Below are 17,824 nucleotides of genomic sequence, written 5' to 3' on the forward strand. Positions count from 1 at the left end.
CTGACAATTTGGTAATAAGAATATACAATCATGGAGGCAATAATCAGTTACCAAAACAACTAGCTGGCTCTCAAACTACCCATAGGTCACTAAATAATTGCAGAACAAAATATTTCAAATATACAACTAATAGGAATGGCAAAAGCTGCTGAACTCACTAAGCGAGTCTGATTAAATAACACCGCCACAAGAAAGTCTTCTCATAATAACCTCAAAAGCATTTCATACTATGATTTATGTCTCAAATGGATTACTTTCTCAGAGCTAGAAGTATAATGGATCAACCGATGAGCTGAATGGCTAAAACCTTGGTTAAAAACCTTATAATATACCATTATTTTCCTTTTAAATAAAAATCTTAATTTATAGAATCCATTGACTAGGACGAATACATAAGAGAGACTGCTGGAAATGTGATACCTTTTGCTGATTATTTTAACTGCAAATGCTTGGTTACTTTTTTTGTGTATGCACTTTCGACAGATTGAAAAACTTCCTTCTCCCAGTGGTTTGTCCTTCAGATCTAGGTCATAGTGTTGATAGAATGGAGAGTCCTGACAAGAAACCAACATCATTTCACTTAAGAAAATATTAGTAATACACAGGGATGATAAAATTGTTGAGTAACAGAACATTATTAATGTTAATAAATAGGAGTGGAATACATTTATAATCTCTAAAAATTCATCATTAGCTCATTTCTATCATGTATATCACTTATTTAAAATATGTTACTTTCTATCGTAAGAAAGGAGCTCATTCAAATGGATGTTAATAATTCTCTAGGGCAAATCTTACTATTTCCATTTATTCATTTTTTAAAACTACGTTTTAGTCAAACGGAAAGTCTATTAAATTTACTTGACTTGAGAAAGTCAATTAGTGTTGGTATTTAAACCATGAATATATCATTTAATTAACCACATGGCTACACCTTCATCATTGCACTCCTTGCCACATTCGTCACTCCGGGACGATCGACTCCCATGTGAAACTGAAGAGGGTCTATGACGGCTGCATTACGCTTGAAGAGAATAGAAGGAGCAACAAAGGAATAGCCCTAAAAAAAAAAGAAAGGTAAAAAAATAAGGATTTGCAATTTTCCAGTTTAGCACAGACTAGATTGTAATCATTTTTTTCTTCTTTGACTCCGTGCTTTCACCGCTGAGGGCGTGGGTTCGATCCCTCATCGGGGAACTAAGATCCCGCAAGCCACATGGCGAGGCCAAAAAAATAAAATAAAATAAAATAAAATAAAAAGCTCAAATATTTGTTAAGATGAATCTAAAATGCAAGGTTATTTCAAATCAATAGAATAATGCTTTTCAGAAGGAGATCACGCCATCTTCTGGTAGAACTAAACCGATTCAAAATTAAAGGCAGAAAAATACTTCCTTCCTATCCCACCCCCAGTATCTGACTCATAGATATAATTCTTTTGCATTGCTGATAAAAGTTTGCTTATAAACAAACACAACTAACTTCTCAAAAAAGGTACAGTTAAGGAACTAAAAAGTGGTCCAAATGCTACTGGTTTTCAAACTAGATAAATAGCAAGTTTCATTCCAGTCAGTTTCTAATTCAGCAATTATTTGACTCATTATATTTCCTTAGGTTAAATTTAAAATTGAGTTTTAGAAAAGGAGTCAAATCAAACAGCAGAATGATGTGCTGAACCAAAAGTGGTACAGATCTTCCTTGAGTTACAATGGAGTTACGTCCTGATAGACCCACCATAAATTGAAAATATCCTAAGTTGAAAATGCATTTAACACACCTAACCTACCAGACGTCACAGCTTAGCCTGGCCTACCTTAAACGTGCTCAGAACACTTAACATTAGCCTACAGATGAGTAAAATCATCTAACACAAAGCCTATTTAATAATAAAGTGTTGGATATCTCATGTCATTTACTGACTACTGTACTGAAAGTGAAAAACAATGGTTGTTTGGGTTCCGATTGGTTGTAAGTGCATCAGCTATTTACCCTCGTGATCGAGTGGCTGACTGGGAGCCGGGGCTCACTGCTGCTGCCCAGCATCGTGAGAGGATCGTACTGCACATCACCATCCCGGGAAAGATCAAAACTCTAAGTATGGTTTCCGTGGAATGCGTTATCACTTTTGCACCACCATAAAGTCAAAAAATCCTAAGTTGAACCATCGTAAATTGGGGACCATCTGTATAATGATGGATGATTAATCTGTTTAAGCTAGAACATTCACTAATTCGAGGAACATTTTTTCAACATCTGCTTTGTCCCAGCCAAGTGCTAGCCACTAGTGTCACCTATGTCCAGAGACAGTGTCTGGACAGCCAGATTAAACCAAACTACTGGGATGCTAATGGGAGTCAAAGAAGTGAAGCTATGATGCCATTTAATATTTTATACGATTAAAAGTAAAGTAGTATTATATTTTCTATAAAAGAGCTTGAACAGAAGTAAAATTTCAGGTGTAAATTCAACACATATTTATTTGCAATATCTCTGTATTTAATACTTTTGAAGAGATTAGACAGTCCTGTTTTTCAAGATGCCAAAAAGCTTTCACATGGGAAAATTAATCTTTTCTTTCAAAGCATACATGGCCAACAAACACGTGTGGGCTCTTGGAGATTACCTGAAACAGCCTCTCGGAGCTCTGGGGCAGTGCTGCGGGAGAGTAGGTGGGGTCCATTTCTGTGAACTCTTCTGCAAAGTTACTCACATCTAATTCATCTCGGATGACTGGCTTAAAGGGCGCGGGCACTTTTTTGGCAGCTAAATCATCCCAATTTATTTTCTAAAACAGAGAAAGAAAATTGGTACAAAGTAGAAATCAACAAAGTTGAAATATATTTTTGAAAAATAACAAAGATAATTATTTTAATTGAACACCAGAGAGAAGCACATATTTTTTTTTAATATTTATTTTATTTATTTATTTTTGGCTGCATTGGGTCTTCATTGCTGTGCACGGGCTTTCTCTAGTTGCAGCGAGTGGGGACTACTCTTTGTTGCGGTGCACGGGCTTCTCATTGCGGTGGCTTCTCTTGTTGCGGAGCATGGGCTCTAGGCGTGCGGGCTTCAGTAGTTGTGGCACGCAGGCTCAGTAGTTGTGGCTCGTGGGCTTCAGTAGTTGTAGCTCACGGGCTCTAGAGTGCAGGCTCAGTAGTTGCAGCGCACGGGCTTAGTTGCTCCGCGGCATGTGGCATCTTCCTGGACCAGGGCTCGAACCCGTGTCCCCTGCACTGGCAGGCGGATTCTTAATCACTGCGCCACCAGCGAAGCGCGAGAAGCACATATTTCAAACCAATGATTTTAAAAAATATTTTTCAAGCAGGAGCACATTTTTTGACCACAGCTTACAGCTCACCAAAGCTGTGACTGAGATGAGACTTTCTCCACCACTGTGGAATCTCGTGCTGGCCACTGGGGGGCACCAGGACACCCTAGTTCACCCTTAGGGATAACAAAAATTATTTTGTCATGAGTCCCCTGAGACAGGCATTAAGCCAAACCAAAACCAAACCAAACCTAAACTAAACTATAATAAAGGGCTTTAAAATGGATATGAATATTAACTCTAAAGGAACATCCCTATTTTTTAGAGGCAATGTTAACTAGCTTTCCTTCTGTACTTGCTTTTCCTCCTGGCCATCTGGACAAATTAGAAAATAAATAAACTCACTCTAATTCATGCATTGGTTTATGTCTATAAATCTAAATGATACTGTGATAGTATGAACTGATGCAACCATTCTTTTCTCATTCAACTGTATTCAAGCTATTCAACATTGACTCTTCTCTCCCCCATGGGATCCAGGCCCCCTTTCTACCCATGTCAGTCACTGTCTGATAAACTGCCATGTCTTATATTATTCAAATTCAACCTTCTGTTCCATTTTCTTTATTCTCCTTCTGCCACGAAAAACAACCTCAGATAATACTTACTGAATTGAATCCCACAGATACCCTATTAATATATTTCTCTTATAATCTGAGATGTCGTCCTTGATAGTAAGATACACACTTATTTTATGTACCATTAAGAAAGAAAAAGCATTACCAATTAGAATAGTAAAATGTTGTCCACTGTAAGCTGCATACTGATTTCAGAGATGGTAAAATGTGAAACTTGCACTTCTTGGTTGATGACGTTCAGTAAGTATAATCAACTAACATAAAATGTTTTTATTATGCCCTCTTGTGGAGGCAATAGAGGTAAAATCATTAAATTACAGACCTTCAAAGTTTTCAGCTAAAATGGGTTTTAGAGATCATTTAGTTCATCCTCTTTATTTGATCCAGATGGAAATCGAAGCCCGGAAATCAGAACTAACCTTTTCACTTAAACATTTGGGAGGGTCAGTCTCTTGACTTTCTAGTTCGTGTTCTTTCCTAGCGTATGATTACATTACAAGCATATGATTACAAGCGTATGATTGGTGCTTGGCTCTTGTACATACATTAAGAGAAACTTCTAGAGTAAAGGGGTAATTTAAAGAAATATACTGTTAGCAGGAGAACGTTTAGTATGGAGAAAATTGAATGCTCTTACAATCCTCTCCACCTCCACCCCATTTGGGTCTTTACAAGTAGAATTTTGGTCTTTCCTGAAGTGTCCCTGTCATTTAAAAAGTCAAGGCAATTAAATAACCTAAAATTACTATTCTAAGCTATAGAAAGGAGAAATTTCTCTAATATGAAAGCTATTTTGCAATATTCACAAGTACAGGGAACCGTGGAGAAAAAGATCCTACGAAAAGATGATTTGGGGTATTTTGCTTGAGTACGTTCTTGAATTTTACCTTATTGTTAATTTTTGAGCCGAACTTCTGAACAAGGTATATGAAATAGTTTGTTCAAATGTTAACCTTTCCAAGCCATATTAATCTATGAAATGCACATGCTGAGAAATTAATTTTATTCTAAAGATACTTCTCACTATGTTACTGAACTTCTGTAAGATGTACAGTAATGATTTTCTAAATGGTTACACCAAGAGACTGAAATAAATGTGCCCTTTTTTGAGTATATAAGTACAGAGAGAGAATTCTTATTCTCAATCACTATTTGTTTTTCTATATTAGAAACACAATATATAACAACATGAAAGCTTACTCTACAGCAGAGTTTTCTTCTTTGTTTTGGTGTGATATTTTCATTAATTTTGGTGATAATAATGTAAAAGCTCAGCCTGCAAAGTAAAAATAAAACCTTGATGGTCCCTTTTGAGCATAAATATTTAGGTCATGCTTGTTGATACGATGAAATTATTTAAAAGTCATAAGCTCAGAGTTTTAGAAATCGAGGTCATGGTATCCCAGGTTGACCATTTAGATTGAAATAACTAGCCAACTCAGTCTATTTAACTTTTTTTTCAAGTTATCTAAAATTTTGGTAATTTTTTGGACAACACTTAGCGTACTAGGTTGAGCAGACGTGTTGGTGCTCTGCAGAATGGTCTTATTAGGCTTTTGCAGAATAAGAAAAGCACTGTTTCAAGTACAAAGAAAATAAATGAATAATTATATATTATAATACGTAACTGAGAAAGAGGCTGATTTTGAATTTTCTAAGATTTCTTCTGGGGAAAGAAGAGATGAAATCACTATCTAAAAAGTATAACATAGTGGCAGTAATAGCTCGTGAACTGAGAAGTAAAAAATATAATAAAAGTCTCCTTAGTCTATATGCCTAAATCTTGAGATCACAAATGGAAATCAATACTCAGAAACTCTAACCAATAAGTATGTAGAAAATCAAATGTTATTATAATCCTCCCCTCTCTCCCTTCATATAAGGAGAAAAAGACCATTTAGGTCCCTACAAGTAGAATTCTGATTCTTCTTAAAGGATCCCTGTCATTTAAAAATTGGGAGAAAATGACTCCGAAACAGCCCAAGTTCACTCATTTCACCAAGAATGCCAAGTACCCTGAAAACAGCAGGGCATATAAGACCATCTGTTCAATACGTTTCACCTGAAAAAAGAGATGTTCTTTGATTTCATCTGCATCACGTGGACCACGTCCCAGTCTTTTCTTGGGATCTTTCATCAAGAGACGCTGAATTAGGTCTTTGGCTACAGCACTCATTTCTTGGGGATACGGAGGCTCGCTTTTTAATATTCTCCTGTAGGTAGATAAAACTTGCTGTTAAAACAACCATAGGATGAAGTTATAGTGACCGTATTCTTTGCAGAAAACAAGTATGGCGCAACACACTCTGAAATTGAACTATATGTGAAAAACGGAGATAAAAATATGAGATACCATGAAATCAAATTTCTCAAACTTAAGCAGAAACAAAAAGCATTGATCATTTTCCAGTATAAGTCAATCCTCATGGGAAACTAACATCCCAAATACTTAATTAGAAAAAAAAAGGCTTGGGGTTGGATTAGATCTCCTATCTATGGACTAGACTCTATGAGTAAAACTTTTACAATGGAAACAACTTTAATAAATTCAGGGAAGAGAATTCAGCACTCAGATTTGGAAGGACAAAAGAAATCCCAACTCTGCCTGCCTAGCTTCTCTTGCCCTGTGTGCCAGTGAACATAAGGCACCAGCGGGAATGGAGAGGGAAGGAAGCCCCAGAAAGGGAGAGTCAGAACCCGTTGGATGTGGCTCAACTCTTGATACCAGAGCTGGGGGCTCTTCATGGGATGAAAGCATCTGCTTATTTATCTGCGACGCTAAAACAGACTGGCAAGCCTTAGAAGGCAAGTGGTGCTCAAAGATGGAGTAAACGCTACTATTTATTACAGAAAGTAAAAAAATTAAGATAATCAGGTTTCTTGATGAAATATTTTAAATTATTCTAAGGTCACAGATGAAATCGATCCAATCCAAATGTACCTTTGCCCCTCTTAAAAGCCAGAGCAATAGTTTAATGAGAAAGAAATAATGGAAGGGGCTGATGGAAATTAAGAAGCTTAACATAGTACACATGGAGATAAATAGTTTCTCAATTATTTGGTTTGCAAAAAGATCCCCTGTTGTGCATTAAAATAGTAATAACTGTTGTGGAACAAAAAATAGATAATAAGTTAATAAGAGATAGTACAGTGCAGTTAAGAACAGGAATTTGGAGCCTTTTGGGATCAAGTTCAAGCACTGGCTCTGCCGCTTATTGGCTGTGTGACCTTAAAATAGTTAATTAATGCCTCTGTACCACAGTTTCCTCAACCGCTTTCTCAACCACAGTACCTGCCTAAAATGGGTATTATGCCTCTTAAATGAGCGAAGACGTGATGTACAGTGCTTGGCACCGCCCCTGAAACGCAGCAAACGCTTGATCAATGTGCGCTACTCGCTGTCCTGCTCCCTCATCTAAGGCAACCACAAAGAAAACAGCCAGCCAGCCAGGAGCAAGGAGCACTGAGCATCAGGGAAATGACGGTGGGATGGTAACTTCTGACTGAACATTCCAGCAGTGTTGTTCATTTCAAAGCGAATTCTACTTCTAGCGCTCCATCCTGGGAACCTAAGAAAATGCTGAAAGAACAAGCAAAAAAAAAAAAAGAAGCAGAACCCTCTTTTCTTTCTGATTCTTTAGTGTTTTCCCATGGCTCACTGCCCGTCAGGGTTGCAGCATTAGAGAGAATCCTCTTCTGACATAAGGTGCGGGCGCCCTGTTTCTCAGGGAAAAGCAAGCATAGCCTGTTCCATTTCTCCATCTTTAATGTCCTTTCTGCAGGCAAGGGTTTCTTGTGTAAAAGGACCAGGCTCTAGATTCACTGCTGCTGAACCATGTGAAGAAAGAAGCACTTTGGCTGACTTCATCTGAGGGTACCGACTCTGTACTGTTACTCTTACACCTAAGTCAGCGACGTTTACTGGCAGTCTGCTCCGTACCAAGCACTGGGGGAAGAAATGGTCAGTCTTGTTGACTGCCGTGGGTTCGTGGAGAAGGAGGGTCAGCGAGAGAGCCATGAGCACCTGAAGAGAGGCACGGCCCCACCGAAATGCCCAGACTGGAAGCAGGCACAGGAGACCCCGTGCACACGTCAGGGCAGTAGTCTGGACACACAAACAACAGCATCGGTGTGCCACCGAGGTGTGCGTCAGGTCCACATGCAAGGGAACGAGAGGTTCAGATTCGGGTGAGGCAGGGATCAGATCGGGAAGAAACTGAGTAGAAATCTACAGGAATTCCTGCTGAAAACAGTACTGATGAGGGAACATGCAGAACAAACAGCGATGGCCCCAAACCCTCCCCTTTCCTGAGTGAGAATAATAGGGCCAGAAGCAGCGGGAGCAGACCCGCACAGAGCATGCTCAACACCCACCCGACGTAGAGGAGTGACAGCAGGAGCCTTGCTGGAGACTCACGGAAGGGCCACTGCTGTTGTCATATAAGCAGAGTGAGACAGGGTTTCCTTAGCGATGTGGAGAGGCTCTGAAGCCCAGGAAGAGGACCAGAAACTGGGGGTGGGGTGGTAAGGAGACAGTAGGCTCAACCCTTTCCTCCACGGGAAGATGATCCCGGATTTACCTTCTTCTTATACTGTTTCCTTGAAACGCACCGGGTCAAGATGGATGTGAAGCGTCAGGTGTGCGGTCATTCTGAAGTTACCCCTGAGAAGTGAACCGCGCCTGGCCAGACAGGTGTGAACAGGCATGTAGGTCCTGGGGGTCGTCTTGTCCAGGACTATTTAAAACATATTCACGAGCCTCTGTGTGTTCTCCCTTATTCCCAAGGGTGTCCTTGTGGGGGCTTGGAAGCTGTGTTCGTGGGAGTTAGAAGACAGAGTTCCTGCTCTGAGTTTCCTCTGCTGGGTGGTCCATGCCCGCCCACTAGGTCCCATCACTAATGGCTGAGCGTGTCCCTTCTGGTCTGGGAAGTCAGGCCTAGGTGGTTGGAAGGACCTCTGATGAGATGTGTTTGATGTTGTCATGCCGATACACTATGCTTCCTGACCTGTATCCTTCCAGAAAGCTAAGTAAAACTGGTGCCAGATTCCAGCCTATTGTGCCCTGTGAGTATGAATGTCAGTCTGAGGGCCAGCCCACCGTGGCTGTGCAGGGTGGGCGCTGAGAAATGCGGGTGCAGGTGGAGGGTTTCTGTGGGATGCCCACTTGTAACAATACCAGGGCATCTTGCAACAAGGGCTGGGAGACATTTCTTGGGTGTTGCTGCCACTTTACCTCTTCCAATGTGCTTGATTTCTGAACTGGTAATAACCCAGAGCTATTTTTTCTTGCTTCCAAATGAATCTTAGAGCCCTCTGTAAAATCAGAACAAGCTCTGAATTAACATATCACGTTGAACACTTCACGTGTATATTATCATTCGATCCATACAAAAATCCTATCAAAAAGCTATTATTATCCCTGTCTTACAGATGAGGAAAGATTCCTTTCAAAAAAAGGCAAGAAATATACATATGAATTAAAATTTCAACCAGATATTTTAGAACCTGGATAATACTAATATTTATTTGCAAGAATTAGTGATAACACAGCTTAGAAAATTTTGAAAAAGAAAATAACTGGGGAGAATTTGCCTAACTACATAGTAAAATGTATTATAAAACAAAACTGTGAAAGTGAAGTGGTAGTAAAATAAATTAACAGCCATATCAAGTGAATAGAAGAGACAACTTGAAAAATAACCAGGCATATACAAAAACTTTTTAAAAAGTTGTTTTTAAAAAGTGACCAGCCAACACAGGAAAGACTGCATTGTTTGACAAATGTGTTGGGTAAACCAGCTATGTGGGAAAGAAACAAACAAGGCAAGACCCTTGCCTTATACCGTAAGCCCAAATAAACTCTGAATGGATTGAGGAATTACATGTAAAATGCAAAATGAAATAAAATTAAAATCTATAATAATATATAAATGAATATAAAATTTCTTCCTATTCATGGATGGAAGTTTCTGAAAACCCCTGTGGTAAAAGAAATGCACAACTGATTAGCTTAAGAATTTATGGAGTAAAGGGTGAGGACATCAAGATTAAAATTAAACCTATGACGGAGAGAGAGGTAGGTAGATACAAAATAAGCAAGGATGGTAAAATATTCACGGTAGAATCACGGCAGTGAGTATGTAGGTGTCCACCGTAACAAATATTTGCAACTTTTCATAATAAAATGTGGTGGAAAGAGTGAACCTATGAAACTTGGCACATGTGTTTGGTATGTTCACTAAAACATAACAACAAAGAACTGTCCCAATAAAAAGTTATCAGTGACCTTTAGGACAGTGGTTTATGCTCACCTCATCCCTCCACATCACCCACCCACATCACCTACATCCTACAAAATTGCCGTTTCCCCCACTCTTTAACCTTTTCCTTCATTTTTCTTCACAGAATTTATAGACTATTATGTATTTATTTGTCTATTATTTATCTCTCCCAACTAAAATATAAGCTCAGTGGGAGTAGGGATTCTTTATTTTTGTTTTTTAAAAAAAAAGCAGTCTTGTTCACTGCTTTATTCCCTGGGGCCTAGAACACTGCTTCAGCCTAGAGCAAGACCTCAACAAATATTTACAAAATCAATAATTGTTCTCCATTTACTATATGAGGAGCTTTCCTCCTCAGTTTCCATAGATGCCTGCAGATAACTTTTTCACTTTTTTGCAGATAGCAAAAGATGAGTTGATTATTTCTATTTGTCCTCCATTTATAAGTTCACAATCTTCCCCATTTCATTGTGGACTCTCACTTCCTGGTTCCCCAGTGGTCCCCAAATCACAGAATCACATACGTGCCTGCCTGAGTTAGAACGATTTTTCACTGAACTACTGACTCTTGATTTTTGTGCAACACAAGGGGGATAGTAAAGCATATCATGGTGTTATGTACTCAGTGGTATACTACATAGCCATTACAAAAGTATGTTTATAAAGAGTTTGTAATTAGAGAATGCTTATAAATTTACACAAAAACTGCAAAATATGAAGTTAACTTCTAGTATGAGCACAACATTATTCAGGTGAAGAAGACTAACGGGAAATAGTAGCAGTGTTCATCTCTGGGTGTTATTACTGCTGTTTTCCTCCTATGCACGCTTTAAAATATAGTGAACATTACTTTTAAGAATAGGAATGCTAAAATGAACTTCATTTACAAGATCACGGACCTGCTGAGAGCACTGCCCAGACTGGAGAGGACTCCAGGGAGTCTGCAGGACCCTGTGCGTGTTTCCCCACCGTCTGAAAGGCATTTCCTTCTACCCTCCGCCTTTGCAAACCTCATCGGCGCTCTCAGCCCAGCCCATGCTGTCTCTCCATCAGGAGGGTGTCCCTGACGCTCTCAAGCCCCAAGGGACTGTGCCACCTCCCAAACCCAAGGGACTGTTCCGCCTCCGTACTTCCACAGCATTCATCTTACCACTCAAACATTTGTCAACACTCCCCCTCTTATGATGAATTGTCATCTATTTATTCCATATCTTCCCAAACAGTATGTAAGTTTTCTTAGGGCAAGAACTGTGTGCTTCTATTTGTCTTCCTCCTAGGAGTTAAAAATCACTCAACAAATACTCAAGTGATTAATGAAATCAATCCCTCTGTTGTCTCTGGACCAGTCCTTCCCAATCCTTTACCTGAAATAAGCATCTGCCTCACCAGCAAACAGCCACACGGAACCAAGTGTTACCCAGGAAAGAGCATGAAGCAACTTTTCAGTCACTCTGCACTTGACCCCAGCCCCACCTCCCTGGAGCTCTGAGTCTTCAGGTAACTGAAGCTTAGCTTCCTTGTCTGTAGGACAGCACATGCTGCTACCTCATTTTCAGCATTGTAAGGATTCAAGGCCATGACGTGGGTGACTCTGGGCACAGAGGTTGGCACACAGGGGGGCCCTCAGCCTGGCTACTCCACAGGAGTGCCCCTTCTCTGAGCCACGAGACTGGCTGCCCACAGAGGACGGTCCCATGCGGTCACTTCCCTCTGCATGTCACTGAGCTCTTTCTCGATCCAGATCCACCTAACCTGTGCTTCCTGAGGCCACATCCACTGGGTGATTAAGAATAATGAGATGAGATTCTTTGGCTGGTACCCTTGCTGGCTTTTGCGGAATGTGCGACTCCACTCAAAGTCTCATCCAGTAATTCCTGGGAGTCCCCAGGGCATGTCTTCTGTGAGCTATGAATACTCTTCACTCTCTCCTAAAGCATCTCGTTTTGTCTTTCACCCAGTTCCCCAACAAGGCCTCCGACCCCCACTGCCTGAGAAGCCACCCGACGGCTCCCATTCCTGCTGCTGCTTCTGGAGCCGAAGGGAGAAAATACCTGTTTCTCATGAGGTTAGAGGAACCAAAGATGTGTGCGTGATCTTGTAAAGATTTGGGCTAAATTCCTTTTCTTTTCAACTTATAGCATCTTCTCCCTAAAAGTGACAGATGAAACCTAGAATTGTCCTTCCTCGCTCAATGGCTAAGGCCTTTGTGAACCCAGCTGGTCTGCCTGGGCTCCTCTCCCTTCGTCTCTCGCACAGTTAGATTACTGATGGGTCTACTAGACCGGCTTATCAGATGTGCCTGAACGCGTCTTAATCTCAGAGGTGGGCCCGGCTTAGGCTAAAGCTGGGATCCCATTTCACTCACCAGGGCTTTACCGGCAGACCTCTTCCCAGGCCCTCCTCCTTACTACACTCTTTTCTGTGCCCCAGACGATGCTCTCCAAGTCGGTACTTCTCCACCCACTCCATTATCTGTGTTAGAGTGCCCTTCCTAACAGGGCAAGATGACAGGGTTAGGAGAGAGCCTTGGGGGTTCCTGCGGACCAAGTGGCTGCATGTGACAACAAACTAAGGCCGTGTTGGGGGTCAAGAGCTGAGTGGAACACACGGAATTTCAAAGAGATTGTAATGGAAAGGAGCCCAGGCAGAAAGCAAGAGCCAGAGTACGGAGCCAAGATGCTCATCCAAAAGGATGGGGCCCTCCCGGGAGGCCTGCAGAACCACGGCACGTAATGAACAGCAGATCACACCACAGACCAAAATAAATGGCGGATTTGTGAATGCAGGGGCTAACTCTTCTTTCCACGGCCTTTTCCAGTAGCTGTGAGGCTGACCTTTGAGGCTCCAGGTGGATGGGAGCAGTGGAGAACCGGCTGGGGTGGAAATCAGAGGTGGCAGTGAAGCAGGAGGTGGAGGGGAAGCTCAGGAAATGGCAACCACTCTGACGGCGTCTCTGAGGGGCCCTCTCCACGGCGGGAATGATCAGCCCTATGTTTTATGAAGGGCTCCAAACCTTCTCCCTACCCAGGGAGTGCTTCAGCGGCAAATTAGTAATTCAGTACCATTTGGCCCTCCCCCCACGTGTTATGCAAGGGAAGCAGGAGTGAAAAGATCAGAAGGATGATAAGAGGGAAGATGGAAAGCTGAGGATTATGGTGCCAAGGGAAGGGTCATTTTCACCCTGCTCCTCTCCCATCACTGGACTCCGGTCTGAAGCTGCTGTAATTGCATCCTGTTAAATAACAGGTAGAGGAATAGCTCTTGTGACAAACATTAATAGATTTGGGGTAACGAGTCAAAAAACACCTGGGAAATATAGATACTGCTATTGGATACAAAAATACCTAGAGAGAAGAAAAGAAAAAAACAAATTGCATATGGGGAATTAAGAAGGCTTTATAAAATATGCTGACAAAAAAATTTCATCATAAAGACATAAGAAGAATAAGAAAGCCAAGGAAACAAATAAATTTGATCTCTTCTTAGCGTTAAGAAATAATGATACTTGTTGTTATTCTATACGTAACTCTGAAAGCAAGACATCAATAAACAGAAAATGTAAAATGATACAAATGGGCTAATTCAATATGTTACTGAATAATTAACATGGATAAAACAGAAAAATACAACAGAATTACTGTTTTTTGAGTTTGCATTTAGAAGACTAAATTAGCACATCACACAAAATCAATGTTTTAAAATAATTACTTAAAGAGAAACACTCGTTGTGAGGACAGATAAATTCTTACCTAAACCAGGGGTCGGCAAACTTTTTTGTAAAAGGCCCATGGTAGGCAGATTTCTAAGATGCCCATGATCACTGTCTCCTTGTATTCACAGCCTCGTGTTGCCTGGACCTAGTGACTTTCTTATAACCAATATTATTCAGCAAAGATGAGAGAATGCCACTTTCATGATTAGGTTACAAAACATTCCATCTTCCTAGCAGACTCTCTCTATTGCATTCCCAGCTTGCATGCTTCGATGAAGAAGCTGCCATGTTGGAAAGGCCCACACAGCAAGGAAGTGAGGGTGGTCTTCAGCCAACAGCCAGTGAGGAACTGAGGCTCTCAGTCCAACAACCCAGAGGAACTGAATCCTGCCAACAACCACATGCACTTGGAAGCAGATCCTTTCCCAGTTGATCCTTGAGATACTGAAAGCCCAGCCAACACCTTGATTGCAGCCTGTGAGTGACCTTGAAGTGGAGGACTTAGCTAAGCTGTGCCCAGATTCCTGATCTACAGAAATGCGGAGATAATAAATGTATGTTGTCTTAGGCCACTAAGTTTTGAGCTCATTTGTTACTGAGCAATGGATAATGGGTAACTAATACAAGGCCAGACAATACATTCTTCAGGCTTTGGAAGCTATATGGTTTCTGGGGCAACTATTCAATGCTGCTGCTGCAGCATGAAAGCAACCAGACATGATACGTAAATGGATGAGTACTCTGTGTTCTAATAAAACTTAACTGATGGACACCGAAATTTAAATTTCATCTAGTTTTCACATGTCACAAAATACTGTTCACCTCCTGAGTTTTTCAACCACTTAAGAATGTAAAAACCATTCTTAGCTCACAGGCTACACAAAAACAGGCAGCAGAATGGATTTGGCCATAGTTTGCCAACCCCCTACCTAAACAACACCTACAGCTCTGTTTAAACCATTATTTTTATAACACTTAGACCTGAATTTATACAACATTATGCTTAGGATAGCACTATGAAACACATTAGTAAAGTATACTTTATTGATGGATAATGAAATACCAAATAAACATCTCTTGGCAAGTATTTTGTAAATTTCCAAGGCAGAGAAAGTGAGACAGAAACAACCCTGCCGGAGATGATGGAGGAGCTGCAATCAGAACCTCTACGTCCTGATGCCCAGGTGAGGGTAAATCTAATTATCCTGGTTTACACAGCCCCAGGCAAGAAAAAGCTTCTTTCTTGAAGGGGAGGCAGAAAAACTGCTAGCAATACCAGTGGCTGAGGGGACACCTTCCTGTGTGGCAGTAACACATACCCTGAAAGAGGAAGCTCTACACAGAGGCAGTAAAAGCTAGTGGGAAACATACGTGTATGAAAAGCACATGCTACATACATGAAATAAAAATAAGAAACAGATTCACAGAAAAGCTAAAGAGCTATCATTCAAATCTATAATGTTGACAATGTGATGTTTGTTCAGAATGGTACCGAGGAATGACGAATCTAGAAATCATTTCACATGAACAGTTAAGAGAACTAGAAAGGTTTACCCTAGATAAAACTATCTTCAGACACCTAAAGCAATGTCTGGAAGAAACCACAGAACTACTCTGTTCTTTAGAGGACAGGACCAGGACCAGGACCAGAACTGACTTGCAGAGGTTAGAGGAAACTAATTTCAGCTTGTTTTACAGGTGGAGAAATTCTGATGGAAGGGGCTTCCTTGAAAATACCTTACACAACAGTGTTATCTGTTCACTGATGGCACTCAGACAGAAAGGAGAGGACCGTCAGGGACACTGATAAAGGGATTCTTACACCATGGAGAAAGTTCTCGTCTCATCCTAAATTCTTATCATATTTTAAAATTTGATAACCAGAGAAAACATATTTGTCCTGATTTTAGGCTACCTGTAGACAACAACAGGCAAACAGATAACTTGGATAATATATTATTCTGATGCATCTCAAATAAACTCTATAGAAAGTATGCAGAGTTCAGGGGAGATCACAATAATTAAGGAATGGAAGAATTCAATGATCAGAAAAAGCCCTGGCTATTTAAGACATCTGGGGACAAGGTAATGATACATTTATCTGAATGGTGCATATTTTATAAAGAACAGACTATAAAAGATTTTACACCAGGAAAGACAATCAGAATGATTATCTTGAAAGGCAAAAGTAATGTGGGATAATTCAGCTATTACGCTGTTAGTAAATTTCAAGAAAACAAAACAAAACAAAAAAACCATGGAATCATAGGTTAACACCAAGCTTTAAACAAAATTACTAACAACATGACAAAGTGAATAATTAATTGATTAAAGAGAAAGAATCCTATTTAAATTCTTGAGAAATCTGCTCTAGTTTTAAGATTTTAGACAATCTGATTCAGGCTCTCTTTCTCTTGCTAAAACCAGAATGCCAACTAATTGATCTAAAGGCAATAAAAGCAATTTAAATTTGAACATCTTTTGGTTCAGAATTTTCCTGCCATTATGATCAGCAATATACTGTCTCTCTACAGGCAGACCTGTGGTGGAATGGAAAACTGTAAAAAGAAGATTGCTTGTATATGTGGAATCAGAAAGAGGGAATTAGAGGAGCCACTATTTAATGTTGTCAGGTTAATTCTGCCCTTTCATTTGTCACCATGACAGGTGTGACCCTGCAAGGGCATCCGAATTCTCAAGACTATGGGCGAGGTTTCCTACAATTCTGAGGCATTTTCAAACTGTCAAAAAGCACATTTAAAATAAGCAAAGTCATGTTTAGAATTTTAATAATAGGCATGATTTAAATTTGATTTTAACAAGAAATATTTCTGATCACTTAGCTTCAAAATTAAATACGCTGTAATAGTGGGAAATTATTTACTTCCTAATATGTCCTGTAAAAGGTACATTCTAAAAAAATTTAGCAGTTTTATTGAAGTAAAATTGATGTATTATACAATAAACTCATCATATAAAGTGTACAACTTGATAAATTCTGACATATATATATATATATATACACCTGTGAACCCATCCCCACAATCAAGATAATGGACATACCCAATGCCCTCCAAAGCTCCACTGTGTCCCTTTGTCATCTTTCCTGCCCTCCCCCCAATCAACTGTCCCTCAATCAATTCCCACACTTGAGCCAGTTTATATACCCACAACCTCTTGAATAAAGGGGATGGTGGGTCACCTTGAGGAAGGACCCTGAGAATTTGTACTGTTAATCTTCCCCCCAGCCTTCCCCAAAGGGACCCATGGCCTTTTACCAGAGTAACTGTACACCAGGGAAAGGAAATCATCAGACCTTTAGGGGACTACTGGTCACTGGTTCTGAATTGACACTAATTCCAGGAGACCCAAAACATTACTGTGGCCCATCAGCCAGAGTAGGGGCTTACGGAGGTCCAGTAATTAATGGAGTTTTAGCTCAGGTCCATCTCACAGTGGATTCGGTGGGTCCCTGACCCCATCCTGTGGTCAGCGTCCCAGGTCAAGAATGCATAATTGGAACAGAGATACCTGGCAGCTGGCAGAATCCCCACATTGGTTCCCTGACCTGTGGAGTGTAGGCAATTCTGGTGGGAAAGGCCAAGTGGAAGCCATTAGAACTGCCTCTACCTAGGAAAATAGTAAATCAAAAAGCAAGACCGCATTCCTGGGGGATTGCCGAGATTAGTGCCACCAGCAAGGACTTGAAAGATGCAGGATTGGTGATTCCCACCACATCCCCATTGAACTCGCCTACCTGGCCTGTGCAGAAGATGGACGGCTCTTGAAGAATGACAGTGCATTATTGTAAATTTAACCAGGTGGTGACTCCAATTACAGCTGCCGTACCAGTTGTGGTTTCATTGCTTAAGCAAATTAATACAAGCTCTGGTACCTGGAATGCAGCCATTGATCTGGCAAATGC

At 40.6% G+C, this 17,824-nt stretch overlaps 1 protein-coding gene across 2 annotated transcripts in view; it reads right to left on the bottom strand.

The window, feature by feature from the left end:
* RPS6KA5 (ribosomal protein S6 kinase A5) overlaps positions 1-17,824 on the bottom strand; it is a 182,677-nt gene that overhangs the window by 18,505 nt on the left and 146,348 nt on the right. For both annotated transcript variants that reach the window (XM_059914826.1, XM_059914827.1), the window contains 4 exons: positions 5,969-6,119; positions 2,624-2,785; positions 935-1,060; positions 421-554 (listed from right to left, as the gene is read on the bottom strand). In XM_059914826.1, the coding sequence (XP_059770809.1) occupies positions 421-554; positions 935-1,060; positions 2,624-2,785; positions 5,969-6,119 (573 nt within the window). The remainder of the gene's footprint in view (positions 1-420; positions 555-934; positions 1,061-2,623; positions 2,786-5,968; positions 6,120-17,824) is intronic.

This window comes from Balaenoptera ricei, chromosome 2, assembly GCF_028023285.1.
Source record: "Balaenoptera ricei isolate mBalRic1 chromosome 2, mBalRic1.hap2, whole genome shotgun sequence".
In the NCBI taxonomy this organism is placed as follows: domain Eukaryota; kingdom Metazoa; phylum Chordata; class Mammalia; order Artiodactyla; family Balaenopteridae; genus Balaenoptera; species Balaenoptera ricei.